The 25607-nt window shown below is 35.4% G+C and overlaps 3 protein-coding genes across 4 annotated transcripts; 1 reads left to right on the plus strand and 2 right to left on the minus strand.

The window, feature by feature from the left end:
- Window positions 1-832: 832 nt before the first annotated feature.
- On the minus strand, window positions 833-4799 carry LOC133881885 (probable serine/threonine-protein kinase PIX13). 2 transcript variants are annotated; one of them, XM_062320950.1, is made up of 6 exons: window positions 4455-4799; window positions 3695-4017; window positions 2788-2923; window positions 2518-2660; window positions 1854-1977; window positions 833-1709 (listed from the first exon to the last, which is right to left on the minus strand). In XM_062320950.1, the coding sequence occupies exons 1-6, from the start codon at window positions 4522-4524 to the stop codon at window positions 1291-1293; spliced, it is 1215 nt and encodes a 404-aa protein (XP_062176934.1). In that variant the 5' UTR covers window positions 4525-4799; the 3' UTR covers window positions 833-1290. The 2 variants fall into 2 exon arrangements, with proteins under 2 accessions (XP_062176934.1, XP_062176933.1); XM_062320949.1 differs by having other exon boundaries at window positions 3695-4026; window positions 4455-4798.
- A 4380-nt stretch (window positions 4800-9179) lies between these two features.
- LOC133881753 (uncharacterized) lies at window positions 9180-15175 on the minus strand. Its single transcript, XM_062320778.1, has 9 exons — window positions 14634-15175; window positions 14041-14086; window positions 13869-13947; window positions 13725-13770; window positions 13528-13626; window positions 11531-11599; window positions 11094-11451; window positions 10832-10986; window positions 9180-10427 (listed from the first exon to the last, which is right to left on the minus strand). The coding sequence occupies exons 1-9, from the start codon at window positions 15102-15104 to the stop codon at window positions 9417-9419; spliced, it is 2334 nt and encodes a 777-aa protein (XP_062176762.1). The 5' UTR covers window positions 15105-15175; the 3' UTR covers window positions 9180-9416.
- Window positions 15176-22874: 7699 nt separating this feature from the next.
- LOC133882322 (uncharacterized) lies at window positions 22875-25433 on the plus strand. Its single transcript, XM_062321463.1, has 5 exons — window positions 22875-23076; window positions 23308-23491; window positions 24100-24306; window positions 24567-24758; window positions 25131-25433. The coding sequence occupies exons 1-5, from the start codon at window positions 22994-22996 to the stop codon at window positions 25263-25265; spliced, it is 801 nt and encodes a 266-aa protein (XP_062177447.1). The 5' UTR covers window positions 22875-22993; the 3' UTR covers window positions 25266-25433.
- Window positions 25434-25607: the final 174 nt, after the last annotated feature.

Raw genomic sequence — 25607 nt, forward strand, 5'->3', positions numbered from 1 at the left:
AAAATAACTTGCTAATTTAATTAACATGATAATTAAAGAGTTATATAATTTAATCTTATGTTGCATTCTTCAATATGTTTTATTAAGTTTCAACATCAGTATGCCTTCTGGGAAAATAAACAAAGAGCTTTCCTTTAAACCAACAATAAATAATGCATGTGAATGAATTCAATAGTATTCCATGCCCATTATAGATATATGTGCCCAATAGGTGTATCACAAATTTTATTGCCATTTGGTTAAATGCGATTATGTGATAGTTACAAATTGAAGTTTAAAAATTAAGTTTGACCCCTCGTTCATATTTTGAGAGCTCTCGAGCGAGAAATCATAGTTCCATCCCGGTCTATGTGAATGTTGGAAGGAAGCATAGACGTGAGTTATAAAAATCAAAGATTAGCATAAAGACAATTTGAATCATCACCAAAGCCAGAAGATGGCAAGCACTACAAAGCTCCTCAATCCTCAATATGTTGTTTGTAAAATTGTAATGTATAGATAAAAGAGAAAAGAGAAAGAGCGGAAGCAGAGAGACAGTAATAGGCTACATCTTTACTGTAATGAATTTATAAAAAATAATATTACATAGACCTCTATTTATAGATAGACAATGAGTAATAAACAAGTAGACCCTAGAATAATGAATAAACCCTACCAAAAAAAATAATAATAATAAAGAGAATAATATAAAATATTCTAACAGTATGATGAGTACATATAACCAGCCAATTTGCCACACTGCTGTTAAGATGCTCCCTGAATTTCTGTTCTTTCACTACTTTAATACTAACAAGCCAGCAAATATAAAAACTTTTACTAGGAATAGAAAATATTATAAGAAAGAATACTTGATAATTTAACTGTTGGATCCCAATATGATATCCAGGCTTTGGTTCCTAGCCATTTAAAACTGACAGGACGATGGAAGGGATTTATCATTAACCATTATAATTCCCCACCTACAAGAACAGAACTAATTACTTGCTAACAGAACCAAACACAACTTACCAGACCTTCTACCTAATTACAGTTATACAGCTAACATACTCAGCAGTTGATACAAGTCACCAAAACAATAGTAATTATACTCATTGTAACTTACTAGGAAGTCCCATATCGATTCTAGAACTTTGGTCCTTCCCAGAACTTTATCACATAATAAAAGAACAAATGGAACAGATTTTTTTTTTTTTTTTTTCTTGAGAAACAATCAGCATACAAGGGAATACCCATGCTGGTATGCAGCAGTTGTATCAAAGACACCTTACACAGGGGGAAGTGTTGGTAGGCTTAATTTCCATCCTGTCTTGGGTGAAGTGGAGAACGATGGTGCAAAGGCTGCTGGCCCTGCCGGTGAGCCATAGGATGAGTAGAACGATTTCTAGGTTCCCTTGGTCTTTCCTTGGCAGTTTCAATCCGTTCCAGCGTCTCCAGAACTTCTTTCATCGATGGTCGGTGTTTCGGTTCGGCTGCAAGACATTTTAGAGCGAGCTGAGATATATGTAATGCAGCTTTAGACGGATATCTTCCTTCCAGCCGGGTGTCCATAATTTGCTTCAACTTTCGTCTTTCTGATAGAGATGGTTTGATCCAGTCCACCAGATTATGTTTCCCATTTGGGCGATTCGAATCAAGTGCTCGTAAACCGGTTAAAATCTCAACCAAAACGACACCAAAACCATACACGTCGCTCTTTACATACAGGTGCCCTGTTTAATCAGCATGATATAATGTCATGGCACAGCTTTTATAAGGACCAAGGTTAAGTGGTGGAAATTTTGCCAAAACTAAATTCAAAGACTTAAACGGTCTTAAAAGCACCAAAATCCCAAAAGGTTTCACAAAAATAATACCTGTGGCAACATACTCTGGAGCAGCATAACCATATGTGCCCATTACCCGTGTTGTCACATGTGATTGACTAGCCGATGGGCCCAACTTTGCCAAGCCAAAGTCTGATATCTTGGCAGTATAGGACTGCAATAAAAACAAAAGTTAGAACAAGTTCAAAATTTATTTGTTTCCAGAAAAATCTTGCGAATATATGCAAGCTGTAACAACAATGATATCTCAAGGAACAAGAGAGGACGTTGGAGGAGCTTAAGTCCTTTTTTTATTCTCTCTATACTGGGACAGCTGGGTTTTTTTAGCTCTTTTGGTGATTAGTTTATTGATTTTTTTGTTTTTTTTTCTCCTTCTAGATACACGTTTCTCTTGTATATTCGCTGGGTTACGTTTTTAATGATATTTCGATTACTTAATAAAAAAAACAATGATATCTTGTGAACATGCTTTTTGTCACCAATGACTTCTATCCTTTTCACTTCCATGATGTGGTGGATCAAATGGGAGGGTGGGATAAAAAAGGGACAAAAAATGGGTGTGCATAAAGCCTGGCCATGTGAACAAGATAGAAAGATGATCTAATAGCAAATGTTGAGGAACAGTAGTAATTTAGCTTCCTTAATGTATCACTTGTAATCTTGGTAGTTATTCACACTTCGAATAGAACTTTACCCCATCCAGCAATATATTGGAGGCCTTGAAATCTCTATAGATAACTTGCTTATCAGAAGTGTGCAAGAAGGCTAGCCCCCGAGCTGCTCCTATTGCAATCTTAAGCCGTATTTCCCATGGAAGCGACTGAACAGCTGCGCCCCCTGCACAATTAAGAAGGATGCAGTGTATGGTGAACCAAATGAACTTCTTTTATATGTGAGAACACAGCAACTTTCATGCTCATATGAATACTAATACTAGAAGTTAATTCTGTTTATAAGCTCTTACTTCCAAAGAGATGGTTTTCCAAGCTTCCCTTTTGCATGAATTCGTAAATGAGGAGTAACTCTTTATCCTCCCAACAGTATCCCAACAGCTTGACAAGGTTGGGATGAGAAAGCCTTCCTAAGAAATTTACCTCTGACTGCACCAATAAATTAATACCAAGATAAGTATACATATTCAAAAATGGTTTGAACGTAATGTTTTAAAAGAAAAATAGTGAAACATTACCAAACTCAAAAAAAATGTCTGTGAGTTTGAGAGAGAGAGAGAGAGAGAGAGAGAGAGAATTGCAATATGGTTTAGAATATCAATAACTCTCTAGCTTTATTTGATACAGAACCAGCATTTACAATATCGATCTATTAATTTTCTATGGAGCTTTAGTCTGCACTTAAACTGGTTATCGAAGCATTAATCAATTTAAACCAGAAAGCAATTTTACACCTAAGGCTGAGTAGCAAAGAGGAAGCTGCAAGCATTTCAAGTTTCAACCAAAGTAGACTAAATCAAAACTTACTTTGATTTACATGGTTCACAATTCACTAGTGTTTTCCTTTTTTCTCTTCAGTTCTTTACAGTATTTAGGACACAACTAGCTGATGAAAATACAGAAAGACGATAACCAAATGAGAGCATATTTTATATATCCCATTACCCTTTTCTTGATTGTTTTAATAGTGGAAGAGCTGTGCATCTTTTAGCTTCTGCAATCATAGTCAGAGGTTATGTTCTAATTAAACACTACATCCAAATGAGAGCAGAGTTTTTTGTTCTATTCAATAAAAGCTTTGAAGGAGAACACGGCATTATAAAACAAGCCTGAAGATAAAGATAAATACAACAAGCACAGTAAAAGTGCAAACTGAAAGGACTAAAGGAATCCAAAACACGTGAATTTCGGTAGAATCACCTGCCACTCCTCAAATCCTTGCATGCTCTCAGAGTTCAATTTTTTAACAGCAATTACCGTCCCGCTTCCGGTCTTGGACGGCCCCTTCTCATCAAGCCAACCCTTGTAGACCGTTCCAAAGCCTCCTTCACCAAGAACCGTATCAGCTCTAAAATTCCTGGTTGCAGACTTCAGTTCTGCAAAACCAAAGATCCTCAACTTTGGGGTGGGCAAGATATGCCCATCAGGATAACCTTGATCGCCGCTAGCCGCCGAGAAATGGCTATTTGCAGAGAAGTTACTGCCCCTAGAAGTACCTGTATTGCTGGTTGTCTGAGATATCCCTGCCATAACTACCCAAACATAGTGAAAAATGACATTAATCAATTTCACAAACAGGGGATTTTGGAGTTGAACATGCAGAAATTCACATGAAAATTCACTTATCATGGAAATTGAAGAAATTGGGATTATGCAAAGATCCAAATACAAACGAATCCAATTGAAAGAAATGAACAAAATCACAGCGTTCGTGTTCTAATGACATCAACATAGTCCAGAAACAAAAGTCATCATCCGAAACAGAAAACATTGACATTGTTCAAACTGTCAATTAAATAAAAAGTTTCAACATTATATAACAACACAAAATTATGGAACATAAAAAGAAAAACAACAACACCCACGTGAGAAATCGAAGAATTCAACAGAACATGGTGAATATTCAACAAGAAAGCCCAAATTTATTATTATTTTTTTATTATTTTTTTCTGGTGGCTACCTGAACTGAGATGGGTAGTAGTGCTTGGAGTTGGGTTATCATCAGCCGGAGAACCCCAACAAATCCCCATCTGAAACTAGCTCCTCTCCTCCTGTTAGACCTACAAAAATGGGGTTCGATTTGTTGTGGCCCAGGATTCAGTTTTCTTTCAACTCCTCCCCTGCTTTGAAGTCTTTCTTCTTCAACCACAGAGTTGATTAGTTGAACCTCTGAGCCTCTTCTTTCTCTCTATATATAGTATGTTGATTCAAGACAATAGACTGAAGCAATTCAACTTCCAACGCAGATGAAACCAGACAGAAATATTGCAATTTGCAAACACTTGACAAAAGAAAGATCTAAGTTCGCGGGTTATGCAGTGAAAACAGACACTTTGGTCAAAGTCAACTGCCGTGGCTGTGGGATTGGTCAAGTCATCCGGAACAAAATTCAATTCAAAGAAGGAGATAAAAATAATTAACAAATCACTTTGAGGGGCCTTTATATTATTCTATCTTATATTATATAATAAAATAATTTATTATTATTTTGGATTATTAATAATAAAAAAATAGATATAAAAAATAGATATCGCTTGTATATGACTTTGGTATCAGCATATCACCTCGAGAGAATACTTCAAGAATACATGTTAACCGGTATAGCAGGGTCGCTAATACGTCGCCGTCAAGATGTAATCGCCCGCCATAAAAACTTTAGGCTCCAGAAATTTCTAAAGTACCAAGAATACCCTTCTTTGCCCTCAAAATAAAACAATATATTCATATGACATATCATATATCTTTCCATTCTTTACATATTTCTACTTTTTCAAAAATTACGTAGAACCATCTCTCACGTGTGGGTTCAGACTCTCTTTTAATAAGTGAGGCTCTACACGTGGAATATTTAATTAAAATTAGAGATAAATAACGGAGTCAAGGTTCGAATTCAGGATCTTTGGCTCTGATGTCATGTTAAACCAACATTTATCCCAAAAACTTAAGCTAATAGGAAGAAGTAAATTTAATCACTTAATCAATACTTTAACAGTAATGAAAGTTAAATCACAAAATAAAAGAATTAATTAGTGGAGCATAAATAACTTGTAACAACCATGCATTTGATTTAATGGATTGTAATTTTTTAATAATAAATTTTGTAACAAATAAATTTTAAAAAAAAATGATTAATGTTTGGAAAGTAATTATTTTTTTTTGTTGTTGTTGTTGTTGTTGTTGTTGTTGTTGTTACTACGATAGCCACTAAAGTGAACTTAATTATGGATGGTGCCCATGTTCTCGGTTCTATTTATTGAGGATGCATGTAGTGTTTAAACAACATATCATGTGGACAACTAATATAACATAAATGAATTTAAATCCATTAACTTTTTGTTTGAATGGTATTTCAATAATCATATTATGGTCTCTTAAGATGCATCTAAGAGCATTTCTAACAGCTTCCTTATAAGGGTGTACTTTGTTTCCTAAATTTTAGGAAATTTTTTAAGAAAGTCACAAAAAGCCACCCACAGCAACTTTCCTATATTTTTCTATTCCCTGTGAATGCTACAGTGCTTCCCAATGCATAGGGAAGCACTGTAGCATTCCCAAGCATTTGTTTATTCAAAAAAAAAAACACTCTCCTCTTTGCACATCTGTTCTTCCTCTCTCTCTCTGCACATCACTACTCCTCTCTCTCTCTGATTGCCATCTCTGCTCCTCTTTTTCCTTGTGCCTCTCTCCATTCCTCTCATTTTCTCTTTCTCAATCACAATCCCGGTAGCTGCTTGGCATCCAAATCGGCCTCGAAGTTGCCCTTGGAGGAGGCGGGGAAGCCGGCCTTGATAATGTTGACACCGAGCTTGGCAAATTGCTAGGCGATGTCGACCTTCTCCTTGGAGTCAGGGAGGCACCCGAGGATTGCTCGCCGTCGCAGGGAGTGGTGTTGAAGATGCTGATGTACTTGGAGTTCGAGATGTGATTAGGGATGTAACTTGGGCGGGGCCTAGTGGTCCCCTTTATTGTTGCTAGCGATGATGACGGGTCATGTTGGCGGGAACAAGAGACGGCGGTTTTTTTGGGCAGGTGTGGGGGAGAGGAGGGAAGGTGTGGGTGGGGCCAGCGGAGGGCGCTGATTAGGATTGAGGAGGGCCATGGCCGGTCTGAATCTTGCAGGAGACGGCAAGGAGAGAAAAAAAAAAAAAAAGAATAAAAAAACAAAAGGAAAAGTAAAAATTAATATTTTAATAATATAGAAAAAAAAAATGAAGTAAAAATGTTTTAGAAGGTTTTTCTTTAGAGAAACAAAAAGTGGTTTTATTCCCTATATTTAGGAAAAATAGTTAGGAAGTTGCTGAAAATGCTCTAACGGTATATATTTTTTTTGTCTAATTTTCAACTAGTTTGACTATTTTTTTAAAAAAAATTCAACATCCTACTTCATTGGGTAATTAATGCTCCACTAGAGTCTTGGTAGTTGACAATTTCTGTATGCTCTGAATGTGAAAACTCATGCCTAGCCCACAAAAAATCAAAGAAAATCCATGGTGTTATCTTCTTCACAATTTCTTTTGCTTAATTTTCTAAAGAAACAAGTGATGATGAAACTCCTTAGCTCAATTGGACGGCCACACTCACACGACACCAAAAGTACAGACGTGCATGATTATACTAGGAAGCGTCCCATCCGAGCCAATACACAGCCTGTATTCCATATTGTAATATTTTTTTTTTTATTTTTTTTTATTTTTATTTTTTATTTTTAAGTTGATAAGAACACGGTTGGTAATTACTAAATCATGATATTTTTAAATTGTTTGTCTAAATTCTTAAATTTAGACAGATAATTATAAGAGACCACTTACAAAACTCATATGATCAGATAAAAATGAGGTTGTCCAACTACTTATCCGGTCAAGTGGGTCTCATAAGTGGTCTTTCACAATCACATGTCTAAATTTTTTATAATTCAGACAAATAATTTAAGAGGATTTTAAAATTGCTAGGTTTGACCAAATCCAAAATCCCTTTTGAGTTCTTGTGGGCGACTTGACAATTTCTTACAACTTTGAAAATTAGCGTAAGAATCCTCTACATTTCCAATATCAATTTTCAGTCTAAATTGTTAAGAGATACCACTTAATAAATATCTGTCGAAATAAGTAGTCGAATAGTCTAAAATTTATTTAAATAGTTGAATCTCATATAAATTCTCACTTTAGGTAACAAATTGCTGGATATATCAATCTCTTCATTTCACCTATTTTATGGTCAAACTTTTATTTTGTTATCAATATCATTTAAAATTTTTAACCGAGGTGATAGTATATTCATCACGTGACATCATATATATATATATATATATATATATATATATATATATATATATATATATATATATATATATGTACACACGCGTATATATACCGTTAAATGTAACGAAATAATGTTACAATATTATAATTTTATCCAACAATGTTTATAAGACATTCTCAAATATTTATTAAATTAATCCATATTAAATAATAATAAAAAAATCAATGATTGGCCAACTTTGGGTGTTACGAGACCAACAAAAGCTACTGTGTAACTAGTAATGGACACATTGGACAGCAACCATTAGAAAAACTAGTACATTCAAAATACTTTGACTGGAATTGGCAACCCTATTTCTTAGCCATTTGAATTTAATAAAGTTTTCTTTGAACTTGGATTTTCTTCTATTTAAGATAAATGTTAATTTAATAAACTAAACAATTTAATTTAGAAAAAAAAAAAAATTTTGTCAACTTCTTGTAAAATCAAAGAAAATAACAAAACAAGATAAAGAGATTGCAATATGTGAAACTAGTTCTTCAGGAACTATGTATGATTTTTATTTATTATTTGTGTTTACATACTACTCAATACTCCCTTTTATAGATATGAAATCATAATGGGAGGTTAAAGAATATGAAATGGTAGTATATGAATTAAAATGCTATATCAATGTATTACATGAATGTTATAGGAATTATAAAAGATAACATGAATGTGTAGAATTCCAAGAAGAGATATGTTAGCTTCACAACAATGCTAATGTGTCCAGCAAAAAATGAAAATGCTGGACACATCAGCATTGTTGTGTAATTATTGTGTAAAAATTATATAAATAACATATCTCAAAACTAAATGGTCATCCACAAAATGTATGAATAAATTCATAACGAATTTGAATTTATTAATGCAACAACACGTTATTTGCATATTAAAATGAGGTTGAAAAAATCTCATCTCATAAACCGTAATCAAGTGGTTTGACCCTCCCTTTGCAATCTAAGGCATGAATTAAAAAGATCTACAAAAAAAGAAAAAAAAAAAAAAGAAAAGAAAGAGACTGTTATACTCCCTTAAAATCCCCTTTTTAATTCTTCTCGATCTCCTATTTTGCTTATTAGAATATTCAAAACAATTAATAGCTATTCACAAGTCTCCCTCCAAGCTCCTTTAACATACAAAGGCACGCTTGCTCTCAAATTCAAAAGAAGGCCATTGGAGAAGTTATGAGTTTTGTTTCCGGAGTCAACAAGTTTTTTAGTGGACCGACTTGGTTTTTTCGTGGCAGCGAAACGTTAATCGCAGGTCAAACGGTACTGTTTGTGTCACTGTCATGCATGTCGCAGTCCGAAGCAAATTATGTTTTTGTTTATATAACAAAAGGGTTACAATATAATATAAGATAGAAATAAATTCTTGCTAAATATTGGTTTCCAATGTTACAAATGAAACCTTTTTGCTTGTGAGCCTAAGAATCAGATTACATTAATCTGTACAAGAAAAGCCTACTCTACTCTTCTACAATACAGTTGGGTGTGGCTCTAATCGGCTCCCACATCGAAGAGACCCTATGTTGGTTTCATAAGCAGAAGCAACAAATCTTAAACCCACCTTTCTATGGTTAAACTTAATTAAAAGAGAAAGAAAAAAAACTCAATTATTCTCATAGCTGCAATGCTAAATCTGGCTGTGCTGAATCAACCCGGCTAGAATTAGGGGATCCTGGAGACTGAAATCTGACATTCAAGTCTGGTGGAACTGAATCTGGTTTCTGTTGTGATGACAGTCCAGAGTCAGTTCTCTGTTGGGGCGACATTCCTTGCCAAGACGGCCGCGGATGAAGCCCTCTTATTTGGGCTGCCAATGCCTCACTACCGGAGTTTGGCAACAAGCTGCCGGAATTATTTGAAGTTGAACTTTCCATAAACTTGGGGTCTTCTGAACTAAGCTTGTTTGTGGTCGCCAGATGGACATAGTTGGTATTAGTCCTAGAGATTGTGTCGAGCATCTGAGGCGACTGTAAGTTGAACCCAGCAGGCCTGGCTGCTCCAATTAGTTTCCCCACTTGAGCCGCAATGTTAAACCCAAAGGAACCATTAAATCCATTCATGCCAGGGTGAATTACAGGGCCCTGATTAATCTGAAAGGGAGGCCTTGGCTTGATTGCACCAGTACTGCTATTCAATATATTAATCACAGTATGAGAATTTGACCCTTCGGCAACTTCTGCCTTACCGGTCAGGGGTTCAGGCGATTTATTCCTAGTGAAGGGGGATACGGAGGTGGTAGCAGATGGAGGGAGATGCTTGCTTAGATGGCCACCCAAAGCTGAGTGAGTGGAAGGTATGTGCTTCTCAGACAAATTATTTCCTTCATGCGTCTCTGATAAATTCTCTCCCTTCGATTGAACAGTGCTAGGTGTTGCAATAGAGGATGAGTTTTCAACAACAGGAAATGGCTGCAATGATGACAGCTGACCTGGTAACATTGAAGGAAGTAGCAATGGCCTTGGCGGTATGATATCATTTTCTCCAACCCATCCAGGGCCAAACTTAACGCCAGAAGGCAAAGATCTCTCTATCTTCTTAGAAGCAACTTTCCAAGCAACAGGTCCCAGATTTGCAGCAAAACGAGCAAGGCTCCTTGCATAGCCATGCTCTGAATGAAGCCCGACCTGATTCATTTCAAAGCAAGTCAACTAACCAACAAAAATCAGGGTTTATGATATCCAAATAATTTGTCAACCAAATACAGACAGCAGCACTTCTGAGGAGTTGTGTACTAGTTAAATAGTGATTCCTCCGGGGGGAAATATTAGAGGTCAAAACCTAAACGTAGTTGAAAGATGGCAACGGCTCCATCTAATAATCTTTATCATTAGCTATTGTTTTGTCAATTTAAAACTACAAAACACTAAAGGTCATGGCCATCTTGCAGAATCATTTGGTTTAGCTCATTCTAGAATGTGTTACAAACAGTTAAACCATCATTAACAGGGATTTCATGCATGGCTTTGAGTAGCATCAGTTTCATCATCAAAGAATTAAAAAGAAAATTCAACATCAACATGATACGTACAGCCAAAAGCTGCTTCCTCTCTCCATCAAAAGTAGTTAACACGGATGGCTCTCGCCCACCAACTGATGGATGGGATTGCTTATATGTCTTACGTCTGTTCTCATCAAGTACAAATTGTTTCTTCCCAAGCTTCATTTGATTACCCTTCATGGAACCTGTAAAAATAAGCACAACCTCAAGTCTCCTAAAAACTGGATTTAAGAAATCAAGCAGGAGAATTCAAGTTAATGGACAAAAGCAAGCCAATGCTCTAGATCCAAACCTGTAAATTCATCATTCCTCTCAAACTTGTTATCAACCAACCAACTAGTATAAACATCATTATTACGAGAACCATGGAGTCGTCCGGATGAATCTGCCAAAGCAGACTTGTCTGTAAGATGACTTCCTTTTCTCTGATCATAATTGGACCAGTTGGTGTTTTCTCCCCCAGTCGCAAGACCAGCATCAGCGGAAAACTCTGAACCAGCACGCTCTAAGGAAGGCCTGCCCAGTGATTTTTTCAAATTTTTGGTTGGTGGTCTACCTCTTCTCACTATTTTGGGTTCTGGTTCATTATCATCACTATCCTGCCTCAGATTTTCAAAGTTCTTTTTTGCCAGCTCTTGTATGGATCGTGCCTGGAAACAAACTAAAGTTTCAGATAACACAAAATGATTTTGTAATAATTGTAAGATAGAAGTTTAAAACAGACCATACCTGTCGAAAATATATGGTATCAGGCGCATTATACTGCATTGCGTTTGCACAGATTAAGGTAACATCTTTCTGCATAATAATAAAATCAAACTTTCATTCTCAGGATATATATAGTTCAAGCATTCTTTTTTTTCATAAGTAATATAGTTCAACCATTCTTCCAATATATGCATCATGAATGTCTTCTAGAGCATCATGAAACTAAGCTGTTGGCTTAATACAAAGTCTAGGGGCATCATGAAAAGATTTTGCAGATTTAAAGAAAACAAACTTAAATGTATTATTTCCTCAGAGCAATTGTATATGGAGATAAGCAAATTTCTTAGCAGACCATCCTAGCCCAAATATCAATAATAAAAAGCCTAATGCATAAGAAAAATATTAACAGAAGTTTAATAGATCTAGGCTTATACTACTAAAAAACAATTACCGAAGGATATGCTGCATATTCAAGGTTTATAACCCCAAATGCATTAACTGACACATGGTGGATGTTAGCAGCCTAACTTTCACAGAGTGTTGGCCCTCCCATTTATCATCCTCCAAGACACATCGACTATATCAAGTATCACAATGTTAATCGTAACGCATCTTGTTTTGTTTGTTTCTTTTTTCTGAACAATCCTGATGTCTCTCTGAGCTAGAATGCTAATGTGGCCCTATGAAATTATGAATCTCCTCAATACATTAAAAATGAAAAATAAAAAATCCCATTTCCAGTGACACACTACAATCTAATGCAGAGAGTGCAAGCAAATACTCCCATGCATAACAAAGAGCTTCAACTTCCTAAAGCAGATTCACAAGAAAACTGAGGAAACAAATGAATAATCAAACATTAAGTAGCCATGTGAAACATATGAAGAATCTATATTAAGTAGCCAAGTTAACCACTGATTGACAAAAATGATAGAAACGGCTTATTTTATGCTTCTCCAACTTCATTTCTCTCTCAGCTACCCAATAGGAGGCATTGAACGTATGGAAAAAACTGTTCTAGTCTATACCCACGCTAAAAGCACTAGCTGTCAGAATAATAGTAACACATAATCATGTAAACTATTGGCTTGGCATTTTTAATTAGACTCTGCATTTAATAAGTACGGTTTTTTTTTTTTTAAATGACTACATATAAATAAGCAATCTTAAAAGTGAAACTTTTTATTTTAATTCTTGAATTGGTAAACTTTAACCGAGTATGAAACCCAACTAGCCCTTTACCACCTGAGTTAAGGTTTAGAGGTGTCTTAATTCTAAAACTTAATAGTTCAATGCGTAGTACAAACAGGGAAAAATTATGACTAACAAATCTTCAAGAGGCAAACTCACTAGATGTTAAAAGCACACTTTCTATAACAGCTAGACAGAGTTAACTACCAAAACATTATTATACACACGCAAAGTTAAATATGATCGATTAGCATAAAGAACCAAGTTTAGCACACTAGAGCTCATTGGCTTGTAACACCAGCTTTTCAGCTACAAAACTCACATCTGGCAGATTACTAAATGGTAATCTGGAAAAGATCATGTTCCAATAATTAAACCACATCTTAGAGATTTATATATACATATGTGCATCCACCGCAAACAATTACACCATTGCAACAAAGGGAAAATACAATGAAAACTTCCTTATACAGAAGGTACAAAACCTAACAGCTAACGACAAGATCTGTAATCTTAGCAATACAGGATAAGCGCGGGACTTGAAACGAATAGAGCAAGGATACTAAGTAAATTCCAAAGTTGAATCCTGACAATAATCGGTCCTTCAAAGATGAATTAAGTTAGCTGTAAACCCACTTGAATGCAACATGTATGGCAGGCTAACCGGGTGGCAGCCATTCTAACCAAAAAGATGCTTGATACAAAACCTGACCAACAGGAAGCGAATTGAATAATCTCTAGTCCGTAGAGAACCAAATGCCAATTGGAGCATCTGAAGTAAATTAGAAACCTAGAACGAAGATAAAACCACTAGAGCACAAACCAACCTCAAACTGTTCCAAGTTCGCATAAGCTCCACTAGCAAGTTTATTCCGCAGGGTTCCGAAATCCATTGGGTTCTGTATCACTTCATGGTAGTCCGGAAGCTGCATAAACAAATAAATATCAGTATAAAACTGAGAAACATATGCACACACGTCCTAGAAGTTAATGCATCAGCAACTTTTGTTTTTTAAGAACTAACCTCATTCGGGTCCACTGGCTCAGAGAACACACCATAAGTGTCCTTCCTGATATTAATTAATTCAAAACACTCCTCAGCAAACTGAAAACCCAAAAGCTACATCAAAGTAATCAAAAATACATTCTGGGAAACTGTAAGACACACTTTTGAAGCCTGTCGATGATGAACAGTAACAGCTTTTTATCCGGTAAAGGCGTTGAGGGTCCCGAATCCAACTGACCCCCTGCACATAATCATACACATAATCACCAAATAAAAACAAAAAGAGCTCCTTTTTTCCTTTTCTAAGCAAATGGGTGTCAGATTATTAGCAAACCTTGGTGGGTATTTGTGGGGTTTGCACCAGAGATCGACTTGTCGCCCTGCAAAAAATAGAATCATAACCAGTGACGAAAACAATAAGCAAACATATTTATTTTCCATAGTGGGCAATGAAGTAGAACTCAAAGTAGCTGCGAAAAGGCAAAGTAGGATGGAATTCAAAGCACCAAAAAAGGGAAAATACAGTTACAAACTGTGAAAAACAATTATTAGATAAAGAAAAGACAAATTTACACTTTTTTATATCAGATTTGACAGTCATATCATTATTAGGGTCGAGTAAATAAAGACACAGATTAAATTCCTAACAATCCCCAAAAACCAACCATAATAAGAATTATAGAAATACATAAAAATTCAATTCCATAGATTTGCCAAGTCAAACCCTTTTCACTGAAATTCTAGAAGCCCAAGAAAAAGCTAAGTCCAAAGGGGTGCGAAATTCAAGGAGTTTTCAAATTCCGTCAACGTAATATTCCGCCGAAAAAAATTAATTATCCAAATCAAACCAAAAAAAAACCCCCCAAATTTGGCGGTTTCAACCGCGAAAATCGTTTTCTCAGACAAAATCATCGAGAAATTCGATACCTTTGCACAGTCCCCAAGCCCAGATCCATTCCCGATCGCATTGATCTTCCTCTTCTTGTTGCTATTCGACGCGGCCTCGTCCTCCTCGGCATTCGATTCGGAGCCTTGCGAATTGAGCGGCGATTTCTGGGAGGGCAATCGTAGCACCAGCTTCAGCTTCTTCTCACGGCGCTTCCCGTCCAATTCGTCGTCGTCATCCTCCTCGTCCTCCTCCTCATGGCGGATCTCATCGGCGTCGAGGTTAGGGTTCCGGCGGGTGGATCGCCGCACAGGAGTAGGACCTGAGGCAGAGGTAGGGACAGGAACAGGGGCAGTTCGGTAATTAGAAGCAGAATGAGGGGCAGAGTTGTGGGTTCGCTTTTGATGTTGTACTTCTTGTTGTTGTTGTTGTTCTCTGATATTGCGTTTCTGGAGATCTAAAAGAGACGGCCTTCCTTTCTTCTTCTTCTTCCTCTCCACCACCTTACCCATCTCTCTCTCTCTCTCTCTCTCTCTCTCAGACTCTCTCTCTCTCTCTCTCTGTGTCTCTCTCTCTGTGGCCAGAGTCGGACAAACAAACAGGGTATTATTTTTTATTTTTTTAATAAAAATATTATTTATTACGAAGGTGGCATGCGAGGCACGTGATGTTCGCACGGGGTTTCCTTACTTTGACACACGTGTTGAGTGGAGAAAAATGACAGAAATTTAGACGGCGTCGCTGGGATGGTAGAGTGGAGAGAGTAGGAGGAATCAAACCGTTTGTTACTTGTTACTTAACTAACAGCTCTTCCCTCTTTTTTTAGTAATCAAGTTAAGTTCATGTTCACATTTCATCCTTCATTTGTAAACTAAGTGCTTTTTAGGGTAATTAATAATTAATTGAAAATTTAATGATGTAACTGTGAAAATCAGCATTTTAATCAATACGGTTCTCCCCAAAACAAAAAAAAAAAAAATTAAAAAAATTAAAAAAATTAAAATTTTGCTAAAAATTTTATTATTTTTTCTAATTTTGGCCCCCTAAAACTTTTTTTTTCAATTTGACCCCCCCAACTTTGGGGGGCTGGCTCCGCCCCTGCAAACCAGCTTCTAATAGTGGCGTGTATCCATTACATATGAGAATTATAAGTTTTTTTTAATTACATGTGTTTCTCATATGCTTTTTTTTATAGCTTAGAGGACACATGTCGTTATTAGAAGTTGGTTTATAGAAAATTTTATATAACCCACGTATAAAATTAACATATGTCACTTGACATGTGATAAACGTATGTCGTTTTAATAGCATATGCTTATCACAAGCTTTTTTAATAGCATTAATAAAAAAACATGTGCTTCTCACATATTTAAATGACACATATCACTCTTATATATAGATTGTATGAAATTTCCATTAACATGTGTTCCTTTTTATTAATGCTATTAAAAAAACATGTGAAAATTAAATGTTATTAAAAAAAAATGTGTTTCTCACATGCTAAAGAACACATGTCACTTTATGAGACTGATTTATAGCTAATTTCTGTCTGATTTTTATTACCATATCATCCGAATTATATGACAGACTGACAGTTATATAACGGTCTACTAAATTACATTATTTATTATTTAATAATGACTTTGAAAAAGGTGTACGTCTCATTTTTTTTAAAAAAAAAAAAAAAAGTATTTTCAAAGTGTACGTCACTCTTCCGTCGTATAAAAAATAATTAAATTAAATTAATAATAATAATAATAATAATAACAATAACAATAACAATTAGGAGAAGGGTTGAGGGGTAGATACATTTTGAGTTATAGTTGCCTGCTTGGACCTTGGTGATTACGTTCCACGCTTTTTGCACATGTGTTGACTTTTTGTAAATATCACATGTTTGTGATAATGTTGCGATAATGCCTGTACAAAAATTTGTAATGTTTTTCCAAATTAAAAATTGTATCAAAGTTTCCCCCTCAAAACTATCACAAATATGCAATGTTTTTCTAATAACAAAAATATCTTTAATAAACAAAAAAAAAAAAAAAAAAATTGGTGACATACTCGTTTTTTTTTTTTTTTTTTCCATTTTTTTATAAGTATTTTTGTCTTAATAAAAATATAAGGACGTTTTTATCCTTTTGTGGGACAAAAGGGGTAAATCCGTAAATTGCACATTTTTTGTTGTTTGGGTGACATTGATAGGATATGTATATATATATATATATTTTTTTTTTCTAAACTATTTTTATACTTTTAAGAGTATATTGTGTTTTAAGAACTTCTAGCCACGGGCTAAGGGGAATGTCAACCCAAGCTCCTATGGAAAACCATATGAAAGATGAATGCTCATCATGTTGTGAAAGTGTTTATGTGAAAGTCATATCATAATACTTTGGTGACTAAAGCAAATTTATTTGGACACAAAATCACAGAAGGCCCGTTATGCCCTTTGCGTGGAGTGGAGGTGGAGACTACGGGACACGTTTTATGGGGATGTTCAGCTGCAAAGGCCATAAGAAGTATTGATGGTTTGGCCAAGGTCAATTGTGATGCTATTGTGGATAAAAATAAAATGAAGATGGGTATTGATATTATTATTAGAGATAGAATGGGCGAGGTAGTGACCATGCTATCAGAGCCAAATGATTACATCATTGCACCTGATGGTGCAGAAGTCAAATTTAGTAGTGAATTGGGGTTCTAGAACGTTGTTCTAAAAGGTAACTCTCTCCAAATAGTGCAGGTATTGAAAAAAGATAGGTCAAACTGGAATAAATATGGCTATTTCATTGAGGATACTCAAGAAATACAATATGCAAAAGAGGTAAGTTAATCATGTTAGTCGTAATTTAAATAGTACGGCTCACCGGCTTGCTAAAAAAGCATTATACTTGAGTGAAGAACAATGTTTTCTTGAGGAAACCCCCTATTGAGCGATGTGTTTAAATTGATTATTTTTTTTATAGGGGTAGGTATCGGTTAATTCGGTCAGTTAACCGACTTTTGTTAGAATGCAGTCAGTGAATTATTTAGATTAAGTCGATTAATAGGAGGTTGGTTAAATTGGTTAACATTGGTAATGAAACGACGCCGTTTTAATTTTTTTTTAAATAAAAAAATGATCAAACGTTTCGTTCTTACTAAAATGAAGTTGTTTCGTTTTATATCTGTTAGGTTAATCAGTCAGTTAAAATGCGGTTTGGTTCGATAAGTCGGTTAAAGTGCGGTTTGGTTCTGTAAGCGGTCAGTAGGCGGTAGTCGGATAATTTGCCTACCCCTATTTTTTTAAAATGTGCTTGATCCAACCAAAAAAAAAAAGAAAAAAGAAAAAAGTATCTTGTGTTTAGGTTATTTATTAATATTTTTTGTTTTTATTAAAATAATATAACATAAATTTTAACAAACGAAACATGTAAATGCTAAGCCTAGAGCGTAGGAATCTAAGATGAGCAAGAAGGCAGGTTAACCTTTCTAACTATGAGATAAACTTTAAAGGTCCAAATGTTAGAAATAGGAACATTAATTTAAAAAAAAAAAGAAAAAAAATTAATTATCCCGCCCAATTAAAGCAATATAAATGATTGTAGACGTTTATTGGTGGGCTAATACTGAGGAGAAGGAAAAATTCCGGATTTCGTAGCACTGCTCTGGTTGGTGGTGGGCGGAGGGGTCCATTTAGATTGTCGTCAGGGGTTTGGTACTGGATCTGACCAATATTTCATGTAGATCGTATTTCTTGTCATTTAGACATTTTAAATGGGCCAAATGGCTAAAACAAGCCTACAACTAAAACGACAAAAAGGATAAAAAAAAATAAAAAATAAAAATTGATATATGAAGGCAAAGGGTGTAACATTTTGTGTCTTAAATTATAGCTTAGTATGTAAGTTAGCCCAGGAATCCAGGATGATAGGTGATCTTGAGATATAGTTCAATCCGACTGAAAATCACGTCTCTTAAATCAAAGGTTACTAGTTTGAATCTTCTATTTTATATATAACATATAAAAGCTCGGGCTTAAATGGTTTAGGCCCGATTAATGAGCTTAAGAAAGCATAGTAAAATGGATCTAAAGTCGAAAATGAGTTAATAAAAAATTTAAAAATTTCATCGTAAGTTCGAATCTCCATAGGAGTAAAAATTCTAAATTTATTATTATTATCGTTACTGTTTTCTAAAGGGAAAGAGAATTAGAGTTAAAACCAAACTCTTAAATAGAATTTGCTTTGGAAAATAATAATAATAATAATAATAATAATAGATGAGTAAGATCATGTACAAACAAACAACACAATTATAAAAACCAAAAAGTACAGAATCCAAAATACAAAGACCAAAAAGAAAATTCAATCTTGACAACAATCCAGTCATAACTTCATAAATAATTATCAAAGGTGGAGAAGATAATCGGGAATGTTGCAAGTGAAGTTGATTGTACCGGTCCATGATGGACAATGTAGATATCAACAAACAAAAACACATTTTAACTTGTCTCCTCACCAACATATAACAAAGCTAAGAAGACTAGGAGGTAGCTGGTGGACCAAAGTAACTCTACAAATGAGAGTCATAGGTGCTAGATTTGCTGCATGAGATAAAAATGAGCGGCAGCGCGTGAGGGAGGGCTGGTGAATGGTTGAGCAGCGGCTGGCAATTGAGCAGGAGGCGCGCGTGGGTTGTGGAAGTTGTGGATTTTCATCTAATCTCTAATAACTCAAACAAAAGACTAGAGAGGTGAAAAACTTAAAGTGTTCGATCAATTATGATGTTAGGGGTCTTGGTTCTAGACGGGGCAAAGGTAAGAGTGCCCTTACTGTGGTGCAATGGTCTCTGGATTTTGTGGGTTGATTCTATTGGGGTGTTTGGGTTTCTTTCTGTTCTTGGATTTTACAGGTTTTTTTATTTTTTTATTTTTTTTTCTTTTATTTAACATTTTTTGCTGTCTTTTTTATATATTTTTTTTTGTAAGCTTAGGGGCGCTTTTATGCTTTTAATAAATTTATCTCCTACCTATCAATATATATATTTTTAATATATTTTCCCTCTCTCTCTCTCTCTCGTTGCTCCTTTTTCTTTTCCCAAACCAAAACCTAGATTGTATAGAGCCTTTCTCTCTCGTTGCTCCTTTTTCTTTTCCCAAACCAAAACCTAGATTGTATAGAGCCCGTGAAACATACTCCGTTAAATCCACCAACCTGAGAATCAAAACTCATTCTAAAAAGATTCTCATCAAATTCAGCCAACAACAAATAAACGAAACAACTGATGTCACCCATGTTTATTTGTGTCTTTAAAATTGATGTGGTTCTTAAAATTACCATTGAATTTATAATAGATCATTATGAGATTTTGATCTAATGGTAATTTTAAACGTCACATCAATTTTAAAGGACACAAAGAGACATGGGTGGCATGTAGTATTACTCAATCCAAAAAGCAGTGTGTAGAAAAAAGTAAATCAAGTCCCTAAACCAAATCCTAAAAAATAAAAGCTCCAAAACAAGGCATGTGTCGCCACTCACGCTTGCGATTTTTTTCTCTTATGCTCCGTTTGTTTCGGCGTAAAATGATTTCTGGAAAACGATTTCGGTATTTGGTAGGGACAAAAATAATGGTCAACCGAAAAATGATTTCCGTTTGACAAAAAATGCTTAATAAATTTCGGAAAATGATTTACGCTTTTTAAAAGCGTAAATCATTTTCCGTAGATGGTAGATTTAGTCGACTCTCTTTTAAACAATGCAGTCGACCTTTATGTTTAAGCAGTTGACTACCGCCGGATTCTGACAAGCAGGATTTCGACTCCAATTGGTGCCAGAATCCAGCGATGTCCGGCAACTGTGACTGGATTTTGGGAATGCCGTGCCACATTCTGGCCGGAGTGGCCGGATCCCGGCTCGGATCCGACCAAAACGGCTGGGATAATGGTCGGATCCGGCCTGGATCTGGCCAGAACGGTCGAATTCGGCCGTTCTGGCCGAATCTCCGGCTAGTTCGGCCGGGATCCTCCCAGAACGGCGGGATCTCGGCCAGGACGACCGGCTTCCGGTCAACTGGCCGGGATCTGGCCGTTTTGTGCCGGATTCCGACAAAGATCGCTGGAATTCAGCACAAATGGCCAGATTCCGGCGACTTTTGCCGGAATTTGTATGTGCAAAATATAAAAAATATTTTTATATTATTTTATAATAACATTTTTTATTTTGTGAATAAAAATTAATTTTTTTAAAATTAATATGATAAAATTAAAATATAAAAAATATTTGTAATTTTCCGTTCGCGCCAAACACCGAAAAATATTTCAACGGAAAATATTTTTCTGAAAAATTACTTCCCTGAAAATATATTACGATGAAAACCATTTTACACCGAAACAAACGGAGCATTAATTTCTTTCAATGTGGAAGACAAACACGGGGGAAAGGGGATTTGTTAGGCGAGAAGAAAAATCAGGAGATTGAAAAATAATATATTAAATTTTGTATTGAAAATGAGTAGGCAAAATAGAAAACAAATCTTTTTTAGTAGGCCAAATAGAAAAATTAGGACATGGAAGCTAATGCGCTAATGCAACAATTGCACAAGGAACACTGGGAATGAGTCACAGTTAATAGCTACCCTCGGCCTTGTCCTAAGAGCCAACGAATGTAGAACCTGATGTAGTATTAGGTCATGACCATAACCTACCAGTAAGCTGTAATTTTGCGTCACAATGGTCATGGCCGCAATTCGACGTCATACCTGGTTAGGGTCGTACCCAATTAGCGGACAAAACCTGGCCGAAGTCGTATCTTGTTAGTGGACACTCCACAAAAGGAGAGAGCATTAAATAAACTTTGAGTAATATTATAAGTCCCTCTCGTATCTTTCTAATAATGATGTGGCTTTTAAAATTATTGTTAAGCTTGCAATTAAATAATAATTTTAAAAGCTACTTAATTACTGGAGAGACACAATAGGAACTTGTAGGATTACTTAATCATTTTAGGTACAATCATACAAACATTCACTCTACTAAGATTCTAGCTCTCATTCTCAAAGCAATTTCCAAATTAACCCTATTATTTTTTTTAAAAAAATAATGGCACAAATGGTTTGGTGGGTCAGGTGACTCAACCAAGGTGACCTACAGCAGGTGGGTCACCACCAGACTCTGTTGTGGGTTGTGGGTCACAAGATGACGGTTAAATACCCACGGTGCAAACCCTTTTTTTTTTTTTTTTTTTTTAAAGTTTTTCTAATTAATGTAATTTTGTAATTTTATATATTTTACAGTAGTAGTGTAATAGTCATTTCACCAATTTACCGTATAGTTAAACTTCAAACTCTAACGGTAGGGGTAACATTGTAAACTTTATAAAATTAGATACACTAAATTGGTGGTTTTTTAAATTTGAGGAGTGATCACAAAAGCGATGAATGTTCAGGAAAATTAAGTATAGTTTTCGCTTAAAAATACTAAGGCTATTCAAAATACATCATTGAATTAATCAAACAAGAATGAAGAATTTTACAAATTAAAAGCAGTGTTTATTACATCTATTTTACATCGGTTGATGTTGCGTGTTTTAAGAAAATATGATCATCTCAATTTCAAATGAAATTGATAGTATAAATTTTATGATCTGGATTTAAAATTGATGCATGTAACAGTGTATATAGAGTAAATAATATGACATCATTTATACTATTAGATGCACAAATTTTAAATTATGACCATAAATTTCAGTTGAAATGAAGATGATCATTGTCATGTTTTAAGTGGTTTTCCATACAAGTCACTTAAAACAGACAAAGGAAAAGTCAATTAAAATAGATTACGTCAAGCGTAAAATGAGTGTAAAAGAGTTATTTTAATTAAATACTCATCACACTCCCATATCATTAGACTGATGTGACAATATCCATCAACCTTTGATTTTTTTTTTCTTAATAAAAATTGATTCAAAAACTGATGAATACTGTCATACCAATCTAGTGATATAAGGTTGATATATATATATATATATATTTTGTACATATTTTTTAAATTAACCATTTTATCAGTAATAGGTCTTACAAATTTAATCGATAATTTGTTTTTTAAAAAAGAGGTATAAAAAATATGTAAGAAATGTATAGCATTACTCATGTAGTACAGTGGTCGAGTATAAAAAGAGTGTGCAGATGTTTGCACGTAGTTATTACGACGTCGTAAAATGAGTAGGCTGTAAAAATGGCCGTAAAGTAGTGACGTGGAAACATCAAAAGCTGGGACACTTTACCGTCAGCGCCGTAGAGTAACCAACCTCTTCAGAGAGCCAAAGAAGAGGCTGATGGTCGCGTAGCGCACAGGGAGAAAAAGAACCAAAATTTATTGTTTCAAAAAGTTGTGATCCTTTGTGCCACCAAATTGACCATGTGCATTGCAGCGTTTCTATGGCGAGCTCACCCACTGTTCCCATTCATTCTCTTGCTTAACAGGGACGAGTATCACAGTCGGTGAGCCCGATTCTTCTTCTGGGTTTGTTTGTTTGTTTGTTTGTTTTTTTTTTTTTTTTTTTTTTTTTTTTTTTTTTTCTGATTGATTTTGCCTGTCTGATATGGTTTCTGCGGTTGACGAGGTGCTATCTTTTTTGGGTTTACCTAATTCTTCATCTGGGTTAGTTTTTGTTTTGATTAATTTTGCCTGTCTGATATGTTTTTGGGTTTGTTATGGTGTGGGTTTTCAAGGCCTACAAGGCCATTGGGATGGTGGGAAGGTGATGAAATTTTGGGGGGCAGAGATGAAGTGGCAGGTGGGACATGGTTGGCTTGTAGCAGGGGTGGACGGGTGGCTTTCCTCACAAATGTCAGGGAAGTTCAGTCGCTCCCAGAGCCCAAGAGTAGAGGGGACCTCCCAGTTCGGTTCTTGCAGGTGTCTTATTTTGGTTTGATCAAATTCTGGCACCCACTCTATCTGTTTGATTTTTTTTCTGTGTGAATGATTATAAGGGTCTATATATGCATGTAGCATGTTGACTCAAAACATATGGGATAAGGCCTAACGGAATGTATAGATTGGCATTGTTATTGAAGGAAGTTGGTTGCTTTCAAATTGAGCCATTTATGATCTTTAGTGTCGGAGTTTCACGTGTGATGGAATTTCCGTCGAGTAGAAACAACAAAAGCGGGTGCTTGATATAAGATAACCGAGTTAAACTCGGAGGCTTAAGTTTTGGATTACTGATTCCTCAGGTATTTATATATCTCCAGCATACAATCCATAAATTGTTAAACAAAGAAAGCCATGCAATCTATCATACCTCTTTTCATGTTGCTTAGATTAGTAGATTCCATGTGATTGATGAGAGATGATATATGGTTTTCGTTCTATGCACTTTCGGGGATGCTTTAAATTTGAGCCTTTTAACCTTAGTTCAATTCCGAGCAAACTTTTTAGTTAGCTAGACTGGTTGCTTTTGTAAGAGAACTTTTTTGGAGCTTTGCATTGAATGATTGTTGCGAGTTTTCATACGGTTGCAGAGCAAGAAGAGACCCATGGAGTTTGCAGAAGAAGTGGCGGCGGAGGCAGATCAGTATAATGGGTTTAACCTGATATTAGCTGATCTTTGTTCCAAAACCATGGTTTATGTAACCAATAGAGCAAAAGAAGGTAACAACCTTGTTACCGAAGTGGAATCTGGGATTCATGTGTTAACAAATGCAAGGCTAGACTCTCCATGGCCAAAGGTAAGCAAGTAGGTTACTCTCCTTGGTCTACATAATTGTAATGCCGACTAAAGGTTTTTATTTCCTTATACGTTAACAAAAAATGAGAAAATCACAAATGCAATCTCACAAGACACATATATATTGACTGAATTGCAAATTCATTTCATTTAAAGTATATAAGCTACTGATTTTATTCTGCAGGGTTTTTCTTACATTGGTGGAAAGCTTCTTCATGGTTTACTCTCTTGCAAATTATAGCATCATCTTTATCTTTTCAGGCTCAACGACTGGGCGATAGTTTCAAAGAGCTATTGGATAAACATGGTGAAAATGAACTACCCATGAAAGAGATGGTTGAAAAGCTAATGATGGACACAGTTAAAGACGATGAAAGCATGCTACCTCACATTTTTCCTCCAGAACGGGAGTACCACACAAGTTCCATATTTGTTGACACAGACACTGCTATTGTAAGTTCAGTTACTACTCTGCCAACAGAGTAATGCTATAAGGAGTCATCTTTGTGTCTTCTCAAATGCCATTTGGCTTTTAAAATCACTATTGAATTTGAGATAATCATTATAAGATTTTGATTCAACGGTGATTTCAAAAGCTACATGACATTTGGGAAAATACAAGGAGAACAAAAATCCTCCTTGTAGCATTACTACATGATGACACTGATTGACATGGTAGTAAAAATCAGCTCTTAAATTAGCAATTGTATTTTTATTTATTTTTACACACCCTGATCTAAGGGCTGAATTTTATTGTCACATGAAGGAGTCTACCAAATAATATTTCCCTTACAGGATTCCTCAAGCTTCTCTCTTATTGTACAGGGACGTTATGGCACTAGAAGCACTTCTGCAGTGTTTGTGAAAACAACTGGTGGAGTACAGTTTTATGAGAGGCATCTGGAGAATGAAGTGTGGAAAGAAGAGACTGTAACTTACCAGATAGAAGAGGCGAAGTGATTGGTGAGAATATGGCTAGTCCTATAAAATCTCTTCGATTAACTGATCAGGCTACGTTTGTCAATGTGTTGGAGAAGACGCATTTTGTTTTTTTTTTTTTGTTTCGAAAAAAATGTTCTGATATATATGAAATAAAAATAAAAATAATTTTGAGGAATTTGTGTTTTATCTTGGTGGTTAACGTTTTGTTTTGTTTTTTTTTTTTTTTGGAGTAATCGTGCTGGGTTACTAGCATGATGGCTTCTTTTGTGGAAGACTGATTCTCGTTTCATTTATAACAGCAGCCTGCTAAGTAAACAGCACATAAACGGGAAATTTTACTTGCTATTTTTTTTTATCTTT

Source organism: Alnus glutinosa, chromosome 11 (genome assembly GCF_958979055.1).
Source record: "Alnus glutinosa chromosome 11, dhAlnGlut1.1, whole genome shotgun sequence".
Classification (NCBI taxonomy): Eukaryota; Viridiplantae; Streptophyta; class Magnoliopsida; order Fagales; family Betulaceae; genus Alnus; species Alnus glutinosa.

Excerpts from the sequence above, each read along its gene's own strand:
- LOC133881885 (XM_062320949.1), bottom strand. The coding sequence starts at position 4,524 with ATGGGGATTTGTTGGGGTTCTCCGGCTGATGATAACCCAACTCCAAGC. Across the intron at positions 4,027-4,454 it reads TACTACCCATCTCAGTTCAG|TTATGGCAGGGATATCTCAG; the intron begins GTAGCCACCAGA and ends ATGTTTGGGTAG. Across the intron at positions 1,978-2,517 it reads CCAATATATTGCTGGATGGG|TCCTATACTGCCAAGATATC; the intron begins GTAAAGTTCTAT and ends TTTTTATTGCAG.
- LOC133881753 (XM_062320778.1), bottom strand. The coding sequence starts at position 15,104 with ATGGGTAAGGTGGTGGAGAGGAAGAAGAAGAAGAAAGGAAGGCCGTCT. Across the intron at positions 14,087-14,633 it reads GGCTTGGGGACTGTGCAAAG|GGCGACAAGTCGATCTCTGG; the intron begins GTATCGAATTTC and ends TATTTTTTGCAG. Across the intron at positions 10,987-11,093 it reads GAGGAATGATGAATTTACAG|GTTCCATGAAGGGTAATCAA; the intron begins GTTTGGATCTAG and ends TTATTTTTACAG.
- LOC133882322 (XM_062321463.1), top strand. The coding sequence starts at position 22,994 with ATGTGCATTGCAGCGTTTCTATGGCGAGCTCACCCACTGTTCCCATTC. Across the intron at positions 23,077-23,307 it reads AGGGACGAGTATCACAGTCG|GCCTACAAGGCCATTGGGAT; the intron begins GTGAGCCCGATT and ends TGGGTTTTCAAG. Across the intron at positions 24,307-24,566 it reads TAGACTCTCCATGGCCAAAG|GCTCAACGACTGGGCGATAG; the intron begins GTAAGCAAGTAG and ends TTATCTTTTCAG.